Source organism: Narcine bancroftii, chromosome 8 (genome assembly GCF_036971445.1).
Source record: "Narcine bancroftii isolate sNarBan1 chromosome 8, sNarBan1.hap1, whole genome shotgun sequence".
NCBI lineage: Eukaryota > Metazoa > Chordata > Chondrichthyes > Torpediniformes > Narcinidae > Narcine > Narcine bancroftii.
Genome location: NC_091476.1, coordinates 100,008,850 through 100,027,884, shown reverse-complemented (window position 1 = coordinate 100,027,884; position 19,035 = coordinate 100,008,850). Strand labels below are relative to the sequence as shown.

Sequence of the window (19,035 nt, the reverse complement as noted above, 5' to 3'; positions counted from 1 at the left end):
ATTGTGTTGGACACAGGAAATCAGTGATAATTACATCATCCATGATTCTAATGGCCTAGCAGACTCAATGGGCGAATGGACTAATTCTGCTCTTATCTTTTTTAAAATGGTCTTAAAGAGGAAAAATTGAACCAATATTTAAAAAAAAAGATTTTGGACTATCCACTATTTTTTTCATAACTCATAGGTCATTGTAATTTTGTTTGTTCACATTATTACTAAATTCTTTCTGATTTACTGTAATTGAATGGCGAAGGATCTGAGACCAATCAACTCTACAGTGTTTATATTAAACAAAAAGTAGGCATTGGGATCTAGAAGCATGAGCATTAAGAGAAAAGGACATGGCATGAGCCCGAGATAGAATTTGTTTTAAAGTTCTCCTGATTTTCAACATTTACTCCAGGTAACGCAAACATGAATTTTAATTGTGACGCTGAATACAGGAGCTAAATGAGTAATGTTAATATGCGGAAAAGTTTTAAAAACAGCTATAATTGAATTCAAACAATCATCCAAACCACTAATTTTCATCGCAAACCATTTTCAAATTTTATGGTAATTGGTTGCATTGAATTTGACTTCTCATATAGATTGGCTCAAAATAACTTACTTCATCATATTTGTAGTTCTTCAATTAAAAAAATCAAGTCTTACCCAATAATTATATTTTCTTCTAACAGGCAAATTCACCTTTTCCTTTCTGAAAATCCTTGACTACCTGTATATGGTCATGGATTCCGAGATCCCTCTGTCCCTCCACATATCTTCATTGGGTGATCCCTTGACTCATCCTTTGACGTGTTTACATTTTCCAAATGCATTTTCTTGCACCTCACATAGCCCACCTAACTAGTCTAATGATAGCTTCCTGAAATTTAAAACTTGCTTCCATTACTTTTGGAGTCGCTGTCTTTATTACGCTCAGAATACGAAAGTCCAAATCATCTATACATACTGTTCACTGAAGCAAGAATCATGTAGGGCCTCACTGCCTAACTCTCCCCAGTCACTACTTCTTGGGCCATTTATTATCTGTTCCTAACTCTCACTAAAGCCACTTTTTAATCCAATATTACGTTCCCTTTGATTATTATTGAACCAGTAAGGACCTGCGGTCCTAATGAAACACACTGATAGTTTAAAGCCATAAAGAGATTTACTTTACTAAAAGACACAATATAAATACATGTTCCACAATACATCTCATGAATCATATCAGCTATGACTATTTGAGAATATGGAAAACAGCATTGTGTGCCAGAGTAATGCTCATTGGTCAGTGCTAAAATACCAAAATGCATTGAATGCATTATTTGCTTCAAGAAAGAACACAGATTTCAATTTAATCATAAATGATCCAGTTCTATTATCAGCTATTTATCCCAATGTTTACATCAATATTTGCATTTTTCAAAAATATTTGCTTTAAGAATTGATTGTTTTACTGCATAATTCTGAACCAAATAGAAGCTCACTATAAATTGTATGTTCTGCATGTTTTCTCCAAATATCTGAGCTAGTGACTGATCTGCTTAATCTGGCATCAATGACATAGCAAAACAGTAGGAATATATACCGTATACAAAATCCATTAAAACTTCAACTTGAAAGATTAATTTGTGAGAAGAGGTTGGTCCCAACTGTTACTTTTTGTTACATCCTTCTAAAGCTCAGTACGGTTAATTCATCTCAGAAAGAGAGAATTTTAGAAATGTGTTCTTGTGATCTATTCTATTAGTTTTTCAGTTGAATGCAACTTTCATTTCTATGAGGGAAGCCTGTGCAACAGGAAGACTTTTCTCACTCCTCAAAGACACTTAGAACAGTAACACTTGGGTAACTACTGATTCAAAAATTATAAGCTAGATGTCCATATCCAGTATTACATTTGTTTTGTATTGGAATTTAAATGGATACAGTTGATATGATTAAGAACATTTTAGAACTCCGTATCCATCTATAAATTTTGTCCGGATGTGGGGTGGGTGGGAGAACAAGGAATCCCAGAGGTGAAGAAAAGAAGGATTAAGACAAGGTAATTGAACAGATGCATGAGACCTGCATTTTAAAACATAAACTCCGCCTCATTACATTTCTCAAGAGACAGGTAGTTTATAGAGATGATACATAATGTCTTCACATTGTCTCAGAACACATTCTGAGACAAACGAGTCAATATTATCAAACTCAGCTATTGTAATAATTGAAAATGCAAAAATTAAACTGGTAATGCTGTTCAGCCTGATAAATGACCTGGCACATACTATGACATTTAATCAATCATCAGATTAAATCCCTCACAATAATATAATTGTAAATAATTTAAAACTCACACACATAACGAGTTCACAATTAAAATGAATAATTAAAAAGTGACCAGGTTTGCCATTCTAAATTACTTTCCTGATACATCATTATACATTATTAAAAAATTTCTCCAGTGCAGCAATAGTACATACTATATGAAGATATAATGAAAGGATTCCACTTGTTTATCCTTATCCAATTAAATAAACGTTAACTCGTTGCATTTAAGTGCAGTACAATGATTAACAAGTATGAATGAAAATCCTTCCAGATGTTTCTAAGAGTCAATGACAACTGAATGTAATGTCTAAGGAAAGTCCAGAATGATATAGCAATAAATCAACAATATATTTGTCTTACTTAATGAACCTTCAATTTACATGGCCATCTCAAATTTGACCAGCTAAGAATACTAATGCTTAAATATTGAATTAAATTGTTTTATCCAGCATATATTCACTGTGAATTTGGCAGTAGTTTTTAGAGTGCGTGCCTCTGCAATTAAATGTGGGTTTAGAATTTGTCATCAGTGCTCCTCCAAAGGGTGTGTTGATCTGTCACCATTTCCAGTCTGATTCGCAAGAATTGTATTTAAGAAGAACTAATGATTTTGGTGCAAAATACCTTGAAGATGTTCCGTGATTTATAAATGTTCTATTAACATACTCCACTATTTTGCTGCTTTGAAACCTTTCTCACTAAGAAAATAATTTATCTGGGTGATTTTAATTCATCAATTATTTAATAGATAATGCACTTTTAAACTAAAACTTTTAAAGTACATTTCATATATAAGATTCCACTTTAATCATAGGTACATTCATTCTTTATTTTTGTCTTCTGAGATGTGTACATTAGTACTGTGCTTTTTTAAAAAAAATTGGCTTGCTTCCTGTGAGAATTCTTCAACGTGATTGTTATCAGGGTGAGTTATGTTGGATAGTATCCATCTAATACGTAAATCTGAGACCACAACAAATAGTGGAAAATGTATAGTTTATTATCACAGGCATGGCAAAGTCTTTATGGCAGCTTTCTTTGAAGTCAGTGGCTAGCACCATTGACAACAAAATCTAGTCCTATACATGCAAGAATAATTCTTGGAGAGGGTTTCACGGTAATAATTATCAACCATAACGTTAGTGATAAGTTGCTTGAACTTCACTTTCATCCTCATTACTTAAACAAAGTGACATCACTGCTTCCAAACTGATTTCTTCATTTCCAATAGGATTGGGGTGGAAACTCTTTACCAGTGATTTCTCTGGAGTTTCTCCTTCGCTACTTTTTACTAGTTAGTAAAAGTCCCCCAGGAAATTAAATCCAGCCTCCTTTGAACTTCAGGCATGGTAGATAAAATTGCTTCTACATAAACCAGTGATCAAATTAGAGAAAATGGTCCATAAAATAAGTATGTAATGCAGCATAAATTAGTTGTCCATGATACTATCATCAGTTGTTTAATGCAGCAGGGATTTTAAAGAAAAATGTTTTAAAGTCAAATTGATTATACTTTGAGTTAATGCTTGCACATTAGTTAGCAATGCTGCAAGAAAATTTAAATAAAACATTGAAAAATTAAATTTTTCATTGAAGAGGATGGACATCTTCATTACTGGGTGAGGCGGATGGGGAAGAGATGCTTTTTGCAATTTTCTGCATTGTTGGGCTCAAAAACCCTTCAGTTGAAACCACTATCACTACAATCGTCTGTGAGTAAACAATAAACAGTGATTGGTTTATAAATTTAATTCTGACATCATCAGAAGATGTAGATGTTTTCAGCAGATCCCCTTAGTCCTTTTCATCTTCAGTGTGTCTTTTTTTAATATCGAACATGACCCATCTGTATTTAAATGGCTTTTATTATACCAGTTCAGGACTGGTTCATCTCAAGAAAGTGTACAATCACACAGTCCAATTAGATATAAATAGGAGTAACATACTACTTTGAAGAATCAATGTAGATCAATGACAGTGATGGAGACACAATAGGCTTAGTCTGTTTCATTTTACCAGCTGGTTGATCGGTATTTAGTTAAGAAAGTTTTGGTATTAACTATAGTTAATATAGTTAACTATAGTTAATACCAAATCTCAAGCCAAAAAAAGTCAATTTCCAGGACTACCAATAATCAAAATGCAACAATATTTTGCAAATCAATTTTCCTCAATTGGAAAACACTAAATGGACCAGAGGATAGTTTGGAGCTGGGATCTGTTTTAGTAGCTCTTACAAATAAAATACAATAGTTGACATTGTGATGTCTGATGTAATGAATCCTTCTATTTGGTTTAGTGGGCTTTTACTGTACACGAGATCTGTGTCTCAAAATAGGTACAGCCAAGAGATTTCACCTCAACGTCTTTCTGTATGAAAATTCTCAACAAATCCTTTAAAGTACCTGCTGTTTAAACAACTGACTCATAATCCTCGAAAGGATTATTGATTTATTTCTTCAATATTGTATACTTAAGTTTATCAGTAACAATTTTTAATGCGTTCCTGTTGTGACAGAATATATAGATATGTTTTTGGGAGATAAATTGGGAAAGGTTTGTTTGAGTAGGTTACATATAAACACTTTAAAACAGATCTTATTTAAAATACTGGAGCTCTGCCCCATGCTAGACATATCGGGCCCTCAGAGCTTTTGCAAGAGCTTTGCTCAAGAGACTTCACTAATGGATTGTTGTTTACTAAAGGCAACAGATGAAAGAGCATGTCGTAGCCGCTTCTGTCTGGAAGAGAGCTTGCTGTTCTAAAAGGGTCATGTGGTTTTGCAAGCGGAGAGGGTCAAAGAGGCTTTTCTCTCTGAGAGAGAGGAGACACAGAGATCACTTGTATAGTGTTACAGCCAGCAGGCAGCAGCTGGAACTGGAACAAGACAAGCTGGAAGAAGGCCTGGTCAAAGCCCTTGTAGTTCATACAAGAGGAGAGGACTGGCTGTCTAATGTTTCACTCTGTGGTGACCTGAAAGAGGTTATCATCTGGAGAACCCTGAAGGGACAGGTTTCATCAGCAAAACACTGGAGTGGCTGATGGAAGTACATCAGTTGTGGATGTCCTGGAACAACAAATCTCTCTCTGAAAACTAACAAGAACTTTCCTGAGCGGTAACCATTTACCGTTCAAGCTCCAAAGCTTGGTGAACTTTATAAATGTTAAATTCTGTGCACAGTATAAGAATTGCCTGCAACCAGTAAACTTGGAGGAATGAGAAGTGAGATTGGACTGTGAACCAAAGAACTTTTCTGAACTTACACACGCATTACATACACGTGCGCTTAGAATTAGAACGGGGTGAGTTATGTTAGTTAAGTCAATAGTGATACGTTAAACTGTGATTCTGTTTTCATGTTTAAAGATAATTAAAAGCAACTTTTGCTTAAGTAACCATTTGTCTTGGTGAATATCTATTGCTGCTGGGTTTAGGGGTCCTCTGGGCTCGTAACACTGTGTACAAAAAAAATCTACCCTAGATATTTGGCATCCGTCTCCCTTTGCTACAAGAGTATTATTGCATCTCAAAACTCCAGTGGAAGCGGCAGTAGGACCCATGAAAAGTTGCTGGTGATAAATGACAATTAGAAGTTGGATTCCAAGAAATTTGTACTGCTAAAGAAATCTGATTCCAGAACTTTACTCAGCTTTTCTTGTAACATTCATGCACCTTAAGCTCTAAAAGTCTACCTCCCACTGGGATTATCAATATCTGGATTCAATACATCAAAAATGCTACCTTAAATGACAAGCATTCACACAAGTGATCTCAGATCTGTACAGTTCACCTGCTTTTAAGTACTTAATTTAATTTGTTAACTGTCAAATGGCACCTCATAGTTGCCATGGCATTATTTCAATAATGCTGACAATGGTTATGTATTCACCAGAAAATTTATATGTAGAAAGGAGTCGAAAATAAAGATGATTTGAATTAAAAGATGTTGGAATAATCCTAAAAATCTATATTACTGCATTTCCTGCAATAGGCTCATTTACATATGTGTAATTTGATAAAAACATTTCTCCCTGGTCATTTTAAATTATCTCAACCTCAGAAAAATAGTCATTTTTTTCCCCAAAGGGTGACTACAATGTTTAATATTTTTTTTCTTTTATTGTTCTTGATCCTAAAATAATTCTTGTTACTTGTGACTTTTTTTGCCATTCCCACGGTTTCACAGCCAAGACAGTCATTGAGTAATGTAGCGGCTTTTGAGTAAATCTATCATTTTGATGAGAAGTAACCTTTGGTTAGAACAATTTGAGCAATGAAAGGAAGGTGCAGATTTTCTTCCCCCCCTCCCTAAATATATCATAGAAATTTATTACATTTTGCCCATCTGTCCAACATAATCCAGCGTAATTCTAGTTCTTAGCTTTTGCTTCATGTCACATCATATTGAGTGCTCCTTCAGGTAATTCTCAAATGTGATGAATATTTGTGTTTAACATCCTTTCAGGTAGTGAATTTTGGACCCTACAATACTCTGGAAAGCTTCATCTTCATTCATTTAAGAGTATATTTGGAAGGATTTCTTGATCCATTACAGTTGTGTGGTGAAGATACTCTGAATGGGATGTTTTTCCACTTCCCCACATATCCTTAAATCTGTATCTTCCAATTATTAATTTCCTTGCTAAGGGAAACAATGCTCTATCCACTCTATCTCATTGTTCCATAATTTGTACTCTTTTATAAATAAATTTTATCAACTATCTGCAGTTCATTTCACATAAACTTAATGTTACCTGTGAGTTATGACCACAAGTCAAAATCAGCTTCAATTGAATCATCTACAGTGAATCACACAACTTCAAAGTACAGAAACGATGTATTTTAGCACATAATACCAATCTAAAACACTACATTTATATGATATATTCCTATCACTTAGTTTCTCTGCTTTAATATTGACCTTGCAAATTGTAATTTCCATAAAAGCTAGGTGCCTTGTTATAAAGCTGACCTAGTCAATAACTAACATTAGATTTAAGAAAATGCCAAAGAAGCATTCTAAACTTATGAAATAAATTTCATAATAAATTTTAGTAAAATTTTATTATGCAACTGAGAGGTAGGCCCTCAATTAATATAATTACTGATGGAAGATCTAGTTGGAGTGAACAAGGATGGTCATTATTCATCTTCTGACATGAGCTACATATGCACTTAAAAGGTGCACCTAGTATAATTTTCAGAAATTACTGTTATTATTTGGTCATTTTGAGTAAAGGAATTTCAGTTTGAAGGGGAGAAGATTTTTGAACCACTGTGACAAATTGATTGGAAGATGAAGTGAAGAAGCAGCAATCAGAGCTTTAGCTGAAATGGACTGAAATGGGAGAGTGAAAATTTTCTTGCAGTTGCAATAAAATAATTTCAGGTCCCTTTAGTAATTTGCATGTTCTTGATGTTTAATAATCATTTATTGTCTCCAGTTAAAGAATACAGTTAAGGGAAAACATTTTTGTTTTGCACTACCAATATTTAGTAATATTGTCTGGCCCACAGGAAAAAGAATCCCAGGGTTGTATGTGATGTCATGTATGTACTCTGACAATAAATCTGAACTTTGAGTCAGGCAAATTTCATAAGATTTAAACAAAATCTGAAAATGATTTTCTTTGTAGAAATGAAACCTTACTGCCCCATCATATAATAGAATAATCAGTCTTGTTGACTCCAAGAAGATCCAATGAAAGGGCCATTATTAATTCTGTTGTTATTCCCTTAATGAATGTTACATAATCTGCCAAATATCAAAACACAGTGAGGTGGTAAACAGAAAGAGAACAAGGTTTAACACTTTCATTTTATGAAAAGTATGGGGGTTGAATGAGTGCTATTAGAAAGCAAAGGAAAGGGTCCCAGACCCCTGCAACATTTGTTTCTCTTCCACAGATTGTGTCTGACCTACTAAGTATTTCCAGCAAATTCTGTTTTTATGAAATTAAATTAATGGGAGACTTGGAGACTTAATGTCCTTGAAGTACTTATTGAAGTGAATGTGCTGGACGATCTTCAATTACAACTATGTGCATGATGTAATTAATAGCTAATAGCACAATTTAAAAGAAAACACTAATTCCAAGGTGTTGGATGAGCTGAACTGTTCCAATGGGCACTGAGTTCTAATTTGCAGCTGACTGAAGGAAAATTGTTCTTGTATCAACTCTAGCAATTTTTAGCAGAGAATCGACTGAACACCATTTCTGTATCTTTTAATTTCCTCTGCTATTACTCTTTCTTTACTGTGTAAGAAACTCTAATTCCATCACTAATCACATGAATGTTTACATTTCAAGGTACACATTAGAAAATATTTTTTAAGGAAATATGGCAATTATATGTACCAGCCCACAGAATGGAACCGATTATACAAATCCACATTTGGCAGTGTGACTTCTGTGTGTACATTTTAAACACAAATAGCACTTGAATACCAATTTATCCAAACACCGTATAAGACACTATTAATTGTTTTGAAGCTTGTAAGCAAATGTTATCACTTTGCCACAAAAGTAGCGTTGATGACTGAAATAGTGGAAAGAGAAATGAACATTATAATTTCATCAGAAATGGAAACCCGTTTCCTTCGATTTTGTGTTAGATTTGAAATATTACAGTCTTTAAACACTCCCATTAAATGTGTGTCAATGCAAAAGGTTTTGTACAACAAATAGTATGATGAAATCCACTGTTATTCCTTTTGTAGAAAAACTGTTTATCTTTCAATGACCAATAACATGAACAAAGAATTATTATAAAGCTGTGGGATATCATGAATAGATTCTGTACATTAAATATTGCAAACCTGTTTAACAGATAAACAGATAGACTATCAGTTAGCCTGCACCCTATTTGCAAACTTGTCAACTGGCAATCTAATCTGTGCAAATAGTAAATTTGGCATAATACTTCAACTATTAAATAGGAAAGTCATCCAAATTAAATGTAAAAGACTCAAGTAGATGGACAAGAACCCCTTGCACTGTGCTGTAAAAGGGAGTGTTTGACTCCTTTTTATCACTTGCCAATCGGTTGTTGGTGGTAGATAATGAATGTGGCTTGGAGTTCAATCCATGGGAGCCCAAACAGTTGCTTGTCTTTCTAGGTTTCAGTGTTCCAATCAATTCTTTTACTAGTGGGCTTATCTTCCTGTGGGCAGCAGTCAATTACCTTGAGAAGAAGCAGAAGGTGGACAAGGTACCAAATATTAAAATTCATATTTTATAGAAATATCATAGAATTTAACAGCCCTTTGGCCCAGCTTGTCCATGCTGCTAAAGCTGATCTTATTTGCCTGCATCCAGCTCATGTCCATCTAAACCTTTCCTATTTATGTCTCAATGTCGTTTGAAAAATACAATTGTCCCCATTTCCTCTGGGAGCTGGTTCTATATACATATCAAGCTCTGTGTGAACAAGGTGCCCCACAGGTCTCTTTGAAATCTCTCCCTTCTCACCTAAAATGTCTGGCTTCTTGTTTGAGGTTCCCCTATTCCTAAGGTAAAGGCTATGGCTATTCACTTATCCATAACCTCTTCTGATTTTTGAAAACACTATAAGGCCCACCCATAGCCTCCCACATTCTGGGGAGGAAAAAATCCAGCTTATCTAGCTTCTCCTTATGAAGCAAGACAATCAGAAATATTCTCGTGTATCCTTTTGGCATCCTTTTCATTTCCTATATCTGGGAGACCAAAACTGCACATAATACTCACCAACACATTAAACAGTTGTAACACGATGTTCCTGTACTCAATGTTCTGTCTGATGAAGGCAAGCACATTAAATACCTTGTTCACCTCACTGTCTGCCTGCATCATAACTTTAATAAAGCTATGTACTTATAACCCTGCCTCTTTGTTCTGCAATACTGCCCTAGCATTCAGTGTGTAAAGTCTGCTCTAATCTACCAAAGTCCAATACCTTGCACTTGTAGCAAATATTGCTAATCTGATTAAATAATCTTATTATTTTACTTAAGTGTTACGTTGGATGGCACATGAAAGTCTAGTCCCTTATACATTACAGTACATGTATTTCATCGTTATTAAATTGTTGCAACTATCTTGATAAGTAACAATTGATATTCATGTCAAATGTGCATGATCAAGTACCCATAGCAGAATTACAAATTAGTTCACCCATATATAATTTTCAATATCCAAAATGTATGTTCATGTTTGGTAATCAGACTCCAGTAAGAGTAATTCTTCTCTGATGTAAAATGACCTCTTCCAAAAAATGTAGAGAAATCATTTTGGTTCAGGAGATCGCTTGATGGTTTATCTAAAGCAAGAAGGTAAAGTTGGGGATGTGGTCAAATTTGAAAAGATTGCTACATATACAAGATTAATGAATACTTTTAAAATAAAAGCAAAAAATGCTTGAAATCCTCAGCTTCAAATTAGAGGTGCTGAATATTTTTTGTTTTTAATTTTAGAATTTCCAGCATTTGCATTTTTTTGCTTTTCCAGGGAATAAATTTGGATAATTTGTTAACTTTGTATTTAGTTTGAGTCCAAATTGTCTCACCTGGAAATTATTCCTGTATCAAATTATTCTCAAGCTTCAAATAAAACACAATACGATGTGAACTAGTAAAATACCAACTTGGCTTTCTGAGTTCATTTAATTCCGATGGCCAGGTACAAAGGGCCATTGCCAAATCTCCCCAAATTAATCTGAGGCATTTAACATTTCTAAGAGAAGCTATGGAATTTCCTTTTCCCTCTTCACCTTAAATCTTCTCCCTTCCCTACAAACCACATAAAATTATGAAAGGGATAGATAAGATCGAGGCAGGAAAATTGTTTTCACTGGTTAGGTGAGACCAGAACTAGGGAACATAGCCTCAAGGTTCAGGGGAATAGATTTAAGATGGAGATGAGGAAAAACTGTTTTACCCAGAGAGTAGTGAATCTGTGGAATTCTCTGCCCAGGGAAGCACTTGAGGCTACTTCATTAAACATAGTTAAGGTTTAGTTAGATAGAGTTTTACATTAAAAAAAAGGAATGAAGGGCTGTGGGGAAAAGGCATACGGACTCAATGATCAGAGCAGGCTCAATGGGCTGGATGGCCCACACCTGCACCTATTTCTTATATAAACCAACCATGAAATTGAGCAGAAGCTCAATCTAAGGATGATCTAATTAATCAGTCTTCTTCAATTATGTCCTAATGATATCGTAATCAGGACTGTGAAAATAATGTGTGGAACCATAACTCCTTAAAAATTCACTCATGACATATGTTTTGTAAGTCTTTGGCAAACTTGCACAGAAGCCTTAAGCCTGTAGGGATGAAGTAAATTCTCCTGCACAAACGCTGTCATATGCCTGTGAAAATGATTAGCATAAATGCAATGGCCACATTGTGTGGGTCAGGTTCAAGAAATTAGAACTGATAGCAAGGAAAGCCTTGAACCTGCATGATGCAATGGGCTCTTCAATTATTTCCAGGTTTGTCGATAATAGAACTCCTGAGGCACCTTCACCTTGAAGTTTGAACTGCAATGTCTCTGGACACTTGAGGGAACATGAGAAGTGAAGTCTGCTTGTGATTTAGATAACACTTGCTTCTGCTGGGCTTCTAGCCTGACCAGCAACAGAAGAAGATCTCCCTAAAAGGGCAGAGTACAAGGCTCTGACTACTAAGACCTAACCCCAAGAGATTTAAGAAAACATTATTTGTATTTTGATACATCTGGATATGGGATCTTCTTAAATCAGTATGACAGATTGGTTACTTGATGAAGTTAGCTCTTCAACTACATCTTGAACCTGGACTACTTTTACTGTAGAGGTGAAGGAATTTGTTATCTCTGTTGTGTTATAATGGACAACTGTATAAATGAAAATTTAAAGCTATTGTACAATGAGCGATTGAATTGTCAAATAAGCGCATTAGAATGTTATCCCTGCTATTCTCAGAAGTGATGTTGGCTGAGCTACATTGGGCTCATATTTGACAATAAAGGTTTAAAGGTGTGTCAGTTTGCTCAGCTTGCCAGCAATGCAGAATAATACACCCATGCGATCATTCTATCCATGGAAGTGAATCATTTGATTGTTCCAATGAATTAATGTCAGGTTTTTATCAAAAATGAACAATGTTTTTTTCTCATTTATGCCCATTGAATGGGTATAGGTATTATACGATAATGAACCATGAAGAGTTAAGGTGGATCTTTGCTATCCATGGAATATTGTGGGAAAGTGTATGACAATGGCTAGTTGTCTGATAGTCACTTATTTGTTTGACAGTTTTGTTGATTGGTGTGGCATAATTTGTTCATCCTTTCATAACATTCCTGCCTAAATTTGCATTTAAACATACAACATGCTAACAAGCCCCTTTGGCCTCCCAAATACCCCAATTAATCTGCAGCCACTGTTAAGTTTTGAAGAGTGGGAGGAAACCAGAGCACCTGGAGAAAACCACACAGACACGGGGAGAATGTACAAACTCCTTATTGACAACACCAGATGCTACTGGTGCTGTAATAGTGTTGCGCTAACCGCTAAACTAATCGTGATTCTAGTAGGAAAGCAGCGATATCTTCATGTATGATTAAAATACACTAAATAATAAAGACTTCACAATGAATCATTGGTTAATTGATTATGAACACTGTAAAATGCTGGCTTTACTTTAGGGCTATCACAATGTCTTTTTAGCTTTGTACAAAGTACAAGGGGGAATAGAAAGGCAATAATTCTAATAAGTGATCTTTTGAGGTAAAGAAAATAAATTCTAAGTGAAAGAGTTTGCGTAATCAAATTGATGAGCTGTAGGATTTGACTGAAGTAATGGTGTTTGTAATTCAAAAACACACTTAATATCATTTCCAAAATGAATTCTGTGTGGATCAAGTGAATATGTAGCGGTGATATATGATTGTGAATCTATTCTCCAGTCCTGTAGCTCAGTTACTGTTGAAGAATTGAGCTTGAGCAATTTAAGTATACTGATTGCAAATGTCAAAGTGGTTCTTTGAGTGGAGCTGACTGCTTACACTAGGAAGGCGCTGATATTGTACTGAGCTGTACCAAAATAGTGGTAGCCGGGGCCATGCTGGAACCGAAGCCTGGCATGGGGCAGGAAGAACGTAATTTTGAGCACATTTGTGGTTAGAATGTTTCAGCACTCTTAAATCTAATCTCTTTTCCTGGTGAAATGTCCCATTTGCAGCTTGCTTCCTCACAAAGTTAACTAATAATGGCTAATTTTAACAGGGTCCCATCCCTTGTATGAAAACTGCATTGGAAATTAAATGGAAAATAATCAGTTTTAATTGGAACAGATTTGCTTCAGTTTGAAAACCTTAAGTAACAGAATTGGGTAATAATGATGGGCTTATTTCTAGAAACACTCCTATTTCTTAGGTTCTTATGTAAAGGGACTACTTTTAATAGCAAACAGTTAGTCCTATTATGCATTTTAACTCAAATTGATTTTTGGGAATTTGATATTATTACTCTTTAGTGAACTTAGATTTTTTTTATATTCATGATGATAAAACCTTCATGTTACCTGGCAATTCAAACTTTGCAGCTTTAATTTTTATTCAAGCAAGCCCTATTCCAAATAATTCTTACCAGTCTATTCGATATTCAAAGCAAATGTTTCTATTCCTCCACAGGAACAGATGAGTGGTTCTCTTTGTTTCCAGAGGGTATTGCCAGGTAGTCTGCTCTGTAATGATAATTGGATTGGAAATCAATTTAATGGTTCAGAATGTCACACAAATTTCACTGTGATTGTCTTGGACCCAGTCTACTAAATCATTTACTGTTAGTACTCAGGGAAGTCCATGAAATAACTTTGCTGTTTAATTTAATACAACTTCAGTGGAACCAAGACAAATTTGAATATGCATTATTGAGAAAAATAATCAACTGTGAGATTGCACAAAGGAAGGTCTAAATGGAATGTTAAAATAATTGGATATATTTCGTTAAGTCGAGTATTCAGATCCTAAAAATTCAACCAAGCACTAGAATCCATCCCTATGGTTGAATGGCTAGGCCAAAGGTGCATCAGAACTTGGACCTTGTTTGTGTGGAACGAGTGAAGAATCATAAGCATGAGCAATGTGACGATGCAACATTTCTCATGAAATTTAAGGAGGAAGGACAGGTTAGGGGTGCTTTTTGTCTACATTCAACTCATCAGAAATGACAAGGGGCAGTTTCAAGCAAGGATAAACCATCGTTTTTGAATGTACATGGGAGTGGGTCACAGATGGCAGAGTCACTGATGTATTTTGGCCACTCTATAAATGTGCCCAACAATGGGAACATTTAAGTGCCCAAAGAAGAGGAAAGGTCCACCGTGGCCTAATTGCTCATCTTGGGTTCCCCTAATTGTTGGGTTTGTGTAGGATACTGTTGGTCAAACCTCAGTTGTGAAACTTTCTGTGGTGTTATTTTTGGGTACATTAAAACATTAACTGAAAACAAAGTCCCTGACTCAAAAATAGTTTTTTTTTCAATTATTCAACCTGCGTATTCTGATTACAAGGCTGAGACAGCTGTAAATAATGTTTAATATGCAAGTTTGGGCCAAACATAATTCTTGCTTTCTATCATTTATGAGATCATTGTACAAAGTATTCTAATGTCAGTTGTTAAATGTCATTTGGCTTATTGGGAATAATTCATTTGTACAGAAAGGTGAATATGCAAGTGTGCTTGACAAAAATAGCTTGTAATTAACACATGCAGTTTAAAAAAAAAACATGGACTGCATCCTTTCATGGAAGATTGTAATAGTTCCTTCTTTGAGATTCACACAAGGGAGATAAAATTGGAAATACTGCTTGGTTTTCAATACCTGACTTACAATTCTGCTCATTACATTTTGCTGTCAGCTGTCTTAAAATAAAATGAATAAATACACACCAACTTCATTTTGTTAACGCATCTACACGTGGGTTTGTAGAAAGTAATGAAAGTTAAGATAGAAATTCACCTCGCTGAATGAAGTGCAGCTGGGAGGTTGGCACTGATGATGAAACAGTTGTAAAAACTTTTGTTTTTACATTTTGTTTTTATTGATTGCTATGGAACTAAATTTCTGAAACAAGGTACAACATTATTGATATTTCTTTTTGGGCAATTACTTGGGACCAAGGATAACTTTCAGACGAGTTTTGTGGGCTCTGAGGTGGTTAATGAGCCACAATGGAATCAGCTGCCTTCGCCACAGGATAGGCTTTCTTTGTTCAAGAGGGCAGGAGGGTAATTTGAGAGGCAGTGCACCCCTTCTGCTACAGGGCATCTGTGAATTGACTCAAGATTCTTAATCCTGACCTAAATGCTCCTTTGAGTAATTAAAGGTCTGTTGTTGGGAATGTTATATTTCTCCAAGGAGCTTTTGGCAATATTCTTGATTTTTATTTTTATTTTTCCTCTCTTCCCTGGTAATCGTTTGCCATAGATCATCCTTCTTTGGTCATGGGCATGCAAGCAATGTAGTCTGTCAGTGGAGCTAAGCATGTAGAATTAAGGCATCAATGTAATAACTGCTGACTTCCAATGGATTCTGATGACTTAGTAGACATTGCATTACCAGCTGAAGATGAATGTCAACTCCAACAAAGGTTCAATTTCCCATCTTAATTTTTCTGGTGTTAAATGTTATAAGAATAATGTTAAATTATTTTGGCAATACATCCACTAAATTGGGCCCAAAACAAGTACACAATGCCCTGGTGCTACTTACACATTTTCTTGTGCAGCTTGTTCTGACTTCAGTATCTTCCTATAGCAATATATCATCTCTATAACAAGCCATAAAGTGAGGAAAACAAGGAGAAGATACATCATGATTTCTGAAATGTATGAAGTGAAGTCTTCAAGAGCTAGAAGGAAATGGAAGTGAAACCAGTTATTGTATGAAAAGGTCATGCAATTTCAAATCTCTGCTATGCCTATTTAAACTTTCCACTGTATCTCGTGTTTCATTTCCATAGGCCGTATTTTTGCACCTTCTCTCGGAACAATAACTATGTGAGATGGTTTCAAATGTAGTCTGATCTATTGCCATAAGGTACGGTTCAAACTCCCATTGCTAAATACTTTTGTCAGAAATATGCCACTGTTTTAAGATTAAGCCCTTTGAAACTTAAAATAAGATGACTGAGAATTTGCAGATGGTGAATTCATCACCGTGCCAATGAAACTGACATCTTCTGGTGTCTGGGTGTGTGAAATAAAACACAAAAATACAAGAAACATTAGTGAGAACTACACAGCTAAAAGGAGCACTGTTGTAGTTTCTGTGGTTATAATAATAGAATTACAAAATTGTGTGTAAATTTTAAACTTTCAATGTGAAAGCCACTTAAAGGTGTGATCCTGGTTGAATGAGCTTCAAGTGAATTTTGATGATATAATGAAACAATGTTGAACAACTTCTCTGGATCTGAAAAAGTTTAGTGCATGGATTTGTCATTTCTCCAGGATTAATACAACCACTTGAAAGGTAATTTTCTGATATCCTATCTGTACACCCCAGTCTTAATTTATTTAAGTATTTATTGAAACACTAATTAAAATGTTCAGTAATTAATGACTTTTCCTTGGACGTGAGATTACTGGAGCTAAAAGTCATCCATAATTGCTGAGGTTCTCTTAATTTCTGATGGAGGTGACTTTCATTCTCTCATTTTTTTCCCATATTTAGTATCACTGAAGTACATATCACAATGGTTAAGGATGCTGCAGTTTGAAAGCTTCTGCCTTGAACGGGGACTCGAACCATTCAGTGAAATAAACATTACACCAGGATAACCTAGTTTTCATGAACTCCATTGTTTCTGAGGTGTTTCTTTGTGGCAATGTTCCTTTGAAAGTTCAATTGTTATCTCACCACTTTTGATCTGATTGTTATTTATCTTTGCATTCTGACTTCTGCAAAACTTCATTCATCCAGCTGTCATTTTCTTCATATTTTTCCCTTTATTACAGTGCCAAAATATTTCTAAATTAAATGAGTTTAACACGAAGATTTCCAAGACTATCCATGGATGATGTAATAGACATACATGGGTTCAGTTAACATTTTAAAATGAATTCTCAGAATGATGAATTAATGCTCAATAAGTATTTTACATTTTTATATACTCTTTAATTATTCTGTACACTGGTTAGAAATTAAAAGAATTGTGTTCTATATAAGACTATGTTCAATAAAACAATCACTTTTTATAATTGCAAAGCCTAAATAAAGGATTAAATGTAGTGTTTCCCCACTGCCCACAGTACCATATAGTTCTTGCTATTCTAAGCTGATAAACATCAGGTACATCACTTTTTAAAAAAAATTCCCTTCTCCTGACTATGCTATTCATGTTAAAGACCAGTCATTGACAATATCCTTTTGTGAAAGTGGTGCTTTGTGTGTCAAGGGAGTGAGCAGAGACTGAATCTCTGGATAGCAGTCGAAAAGCTCCCTGTTTTATTTTTGTCTTTCCTTGCCCATGGGAGTTCAGCAGCCAGATGCTTTCTTGAAGTGAAATTAGCCAAATCAAGACAGGTGACAATTGCTAGGTGTAGCTTGTCTTGCACACTGAACCTGCATGTTAATATCAAATTTAAAATGAATATTTAACGATGCTTCACAATTCAAACAGTAGCATTATCTATCCATATGGTCTGCCAGAGTCCATGAGTTAGGATCACAGAAGAGTATCTTGCAAAACTCTGTCTGTGAAGTGGTGCTCTAAATCAGCTACTTTCAATGGGGGACACAGCATAAGGGAGGAGGTGGGTCATGGGACTGAAAACCTTACTAAGGGGGGGGCCCAAGATGTATAGGGAGAAGAAGAAAAGTACAGAAACCAACTAAATTTGACTGCTTCACAGTGAAGGGAGCCCATAAACTTTGAACAGAGGGCCATAGCTGGGGGGGGGGGGGGGGGGGGGAAGTTAAGAACGGCTGCTCTAAATGATGGTATCATTCAAAAGTTGAACAGTATTAACCATCAGTGATGTGAACTAAATTCTGTAATTCTCAGCACTCAGAACTTAATTTCCTCACCGTCTTCATGCACTGTTAGGCGAACCTCTTTCACATCTGTCACAGAAGGTCTGTGTTTCTTATAATTAAAATACCGTTTGACTGTGCACCGGTACAAACCGCTGTCGTTAACTGTAACATTCACTATGGTTATGGATACATCTTGCAGATCTTTACTTCCATTCCACAGAATTCTGCCCTGATAAGGTCCTTTTAGCTCTCGTGGTTCTCCGTTGAACTCATAAATCTGTCACAAAGATACAGATTTCATCAACGATGAATTGCTAAAATGCCAACTTTATATGTCAGTTTTTTTCCCCCCTAATCTCCTACATTGAACACACTGAGTTTTGCTGAAATGCAACCACATGTACCCTTTGAAATGTCTCGCCAATATACAATTTTCACAGACTCTTGGATTCTAGAAGGGAATCCAAGCTCATCCTGGCAATGCCTCCACAAACATGCTTTTTCCACAGTTGTGTGTATTCTTTAGTAGGGGGCTGATGTTTCCTCTTCCACAAGCCAAAGGGTACTGAGGCCAAAACCTATCATCAAATGTGAAACCTTACTATGATCCATTCTGCTCATTTTTAACTTCCGATGGACTATTCAATGTTTAATTTATTGGGAAAAAACTGAACTGATTTCACCATGAAACAGTACAAATTCTAATGTCATATA

The 19,035-nt window shown here is 35.4% G+C and overlaps 1 protein-coding gene across 1 annotated transcript in view; it reads right to left on the bottom strand.

Moving 5' to 3' along the window:
- Window positions 1–1,154: 1,154 nt before the first annotated feature.
- The window catches only part of scn3b (sodium channel, voltage-gated, type III, beta), a 30,826-nt gene continuing 12,945 nt past the window's right edge, over window positions 1,155–19,035 (bottom strand). Inside the window, exons 3-6 of the mRNA XM_069894561.1 lie at window positions 18,373–18,598; window positions 16,054–16,192; window positions 13,926–14,022; window positions 1,155–9,497 (exon numbers count right to left, since the gene is read on the bottom strand). Of these exons, the coding sequence (XP_069750662.1) occupies window positions 13,956–14,022; window positions 16,054–16,192; window positions 18,373–18,598 (432 nt within the window). The 3' untranslated portion in view covers window positions 1,155–9,497; window positions 13,926–13,955. The remainder of the gene's footprint in view (window positions 9,498–13,925; window positions 14,023–16,053; window positions 16,193–18,372; window positions 18,599–19,035) is intronic.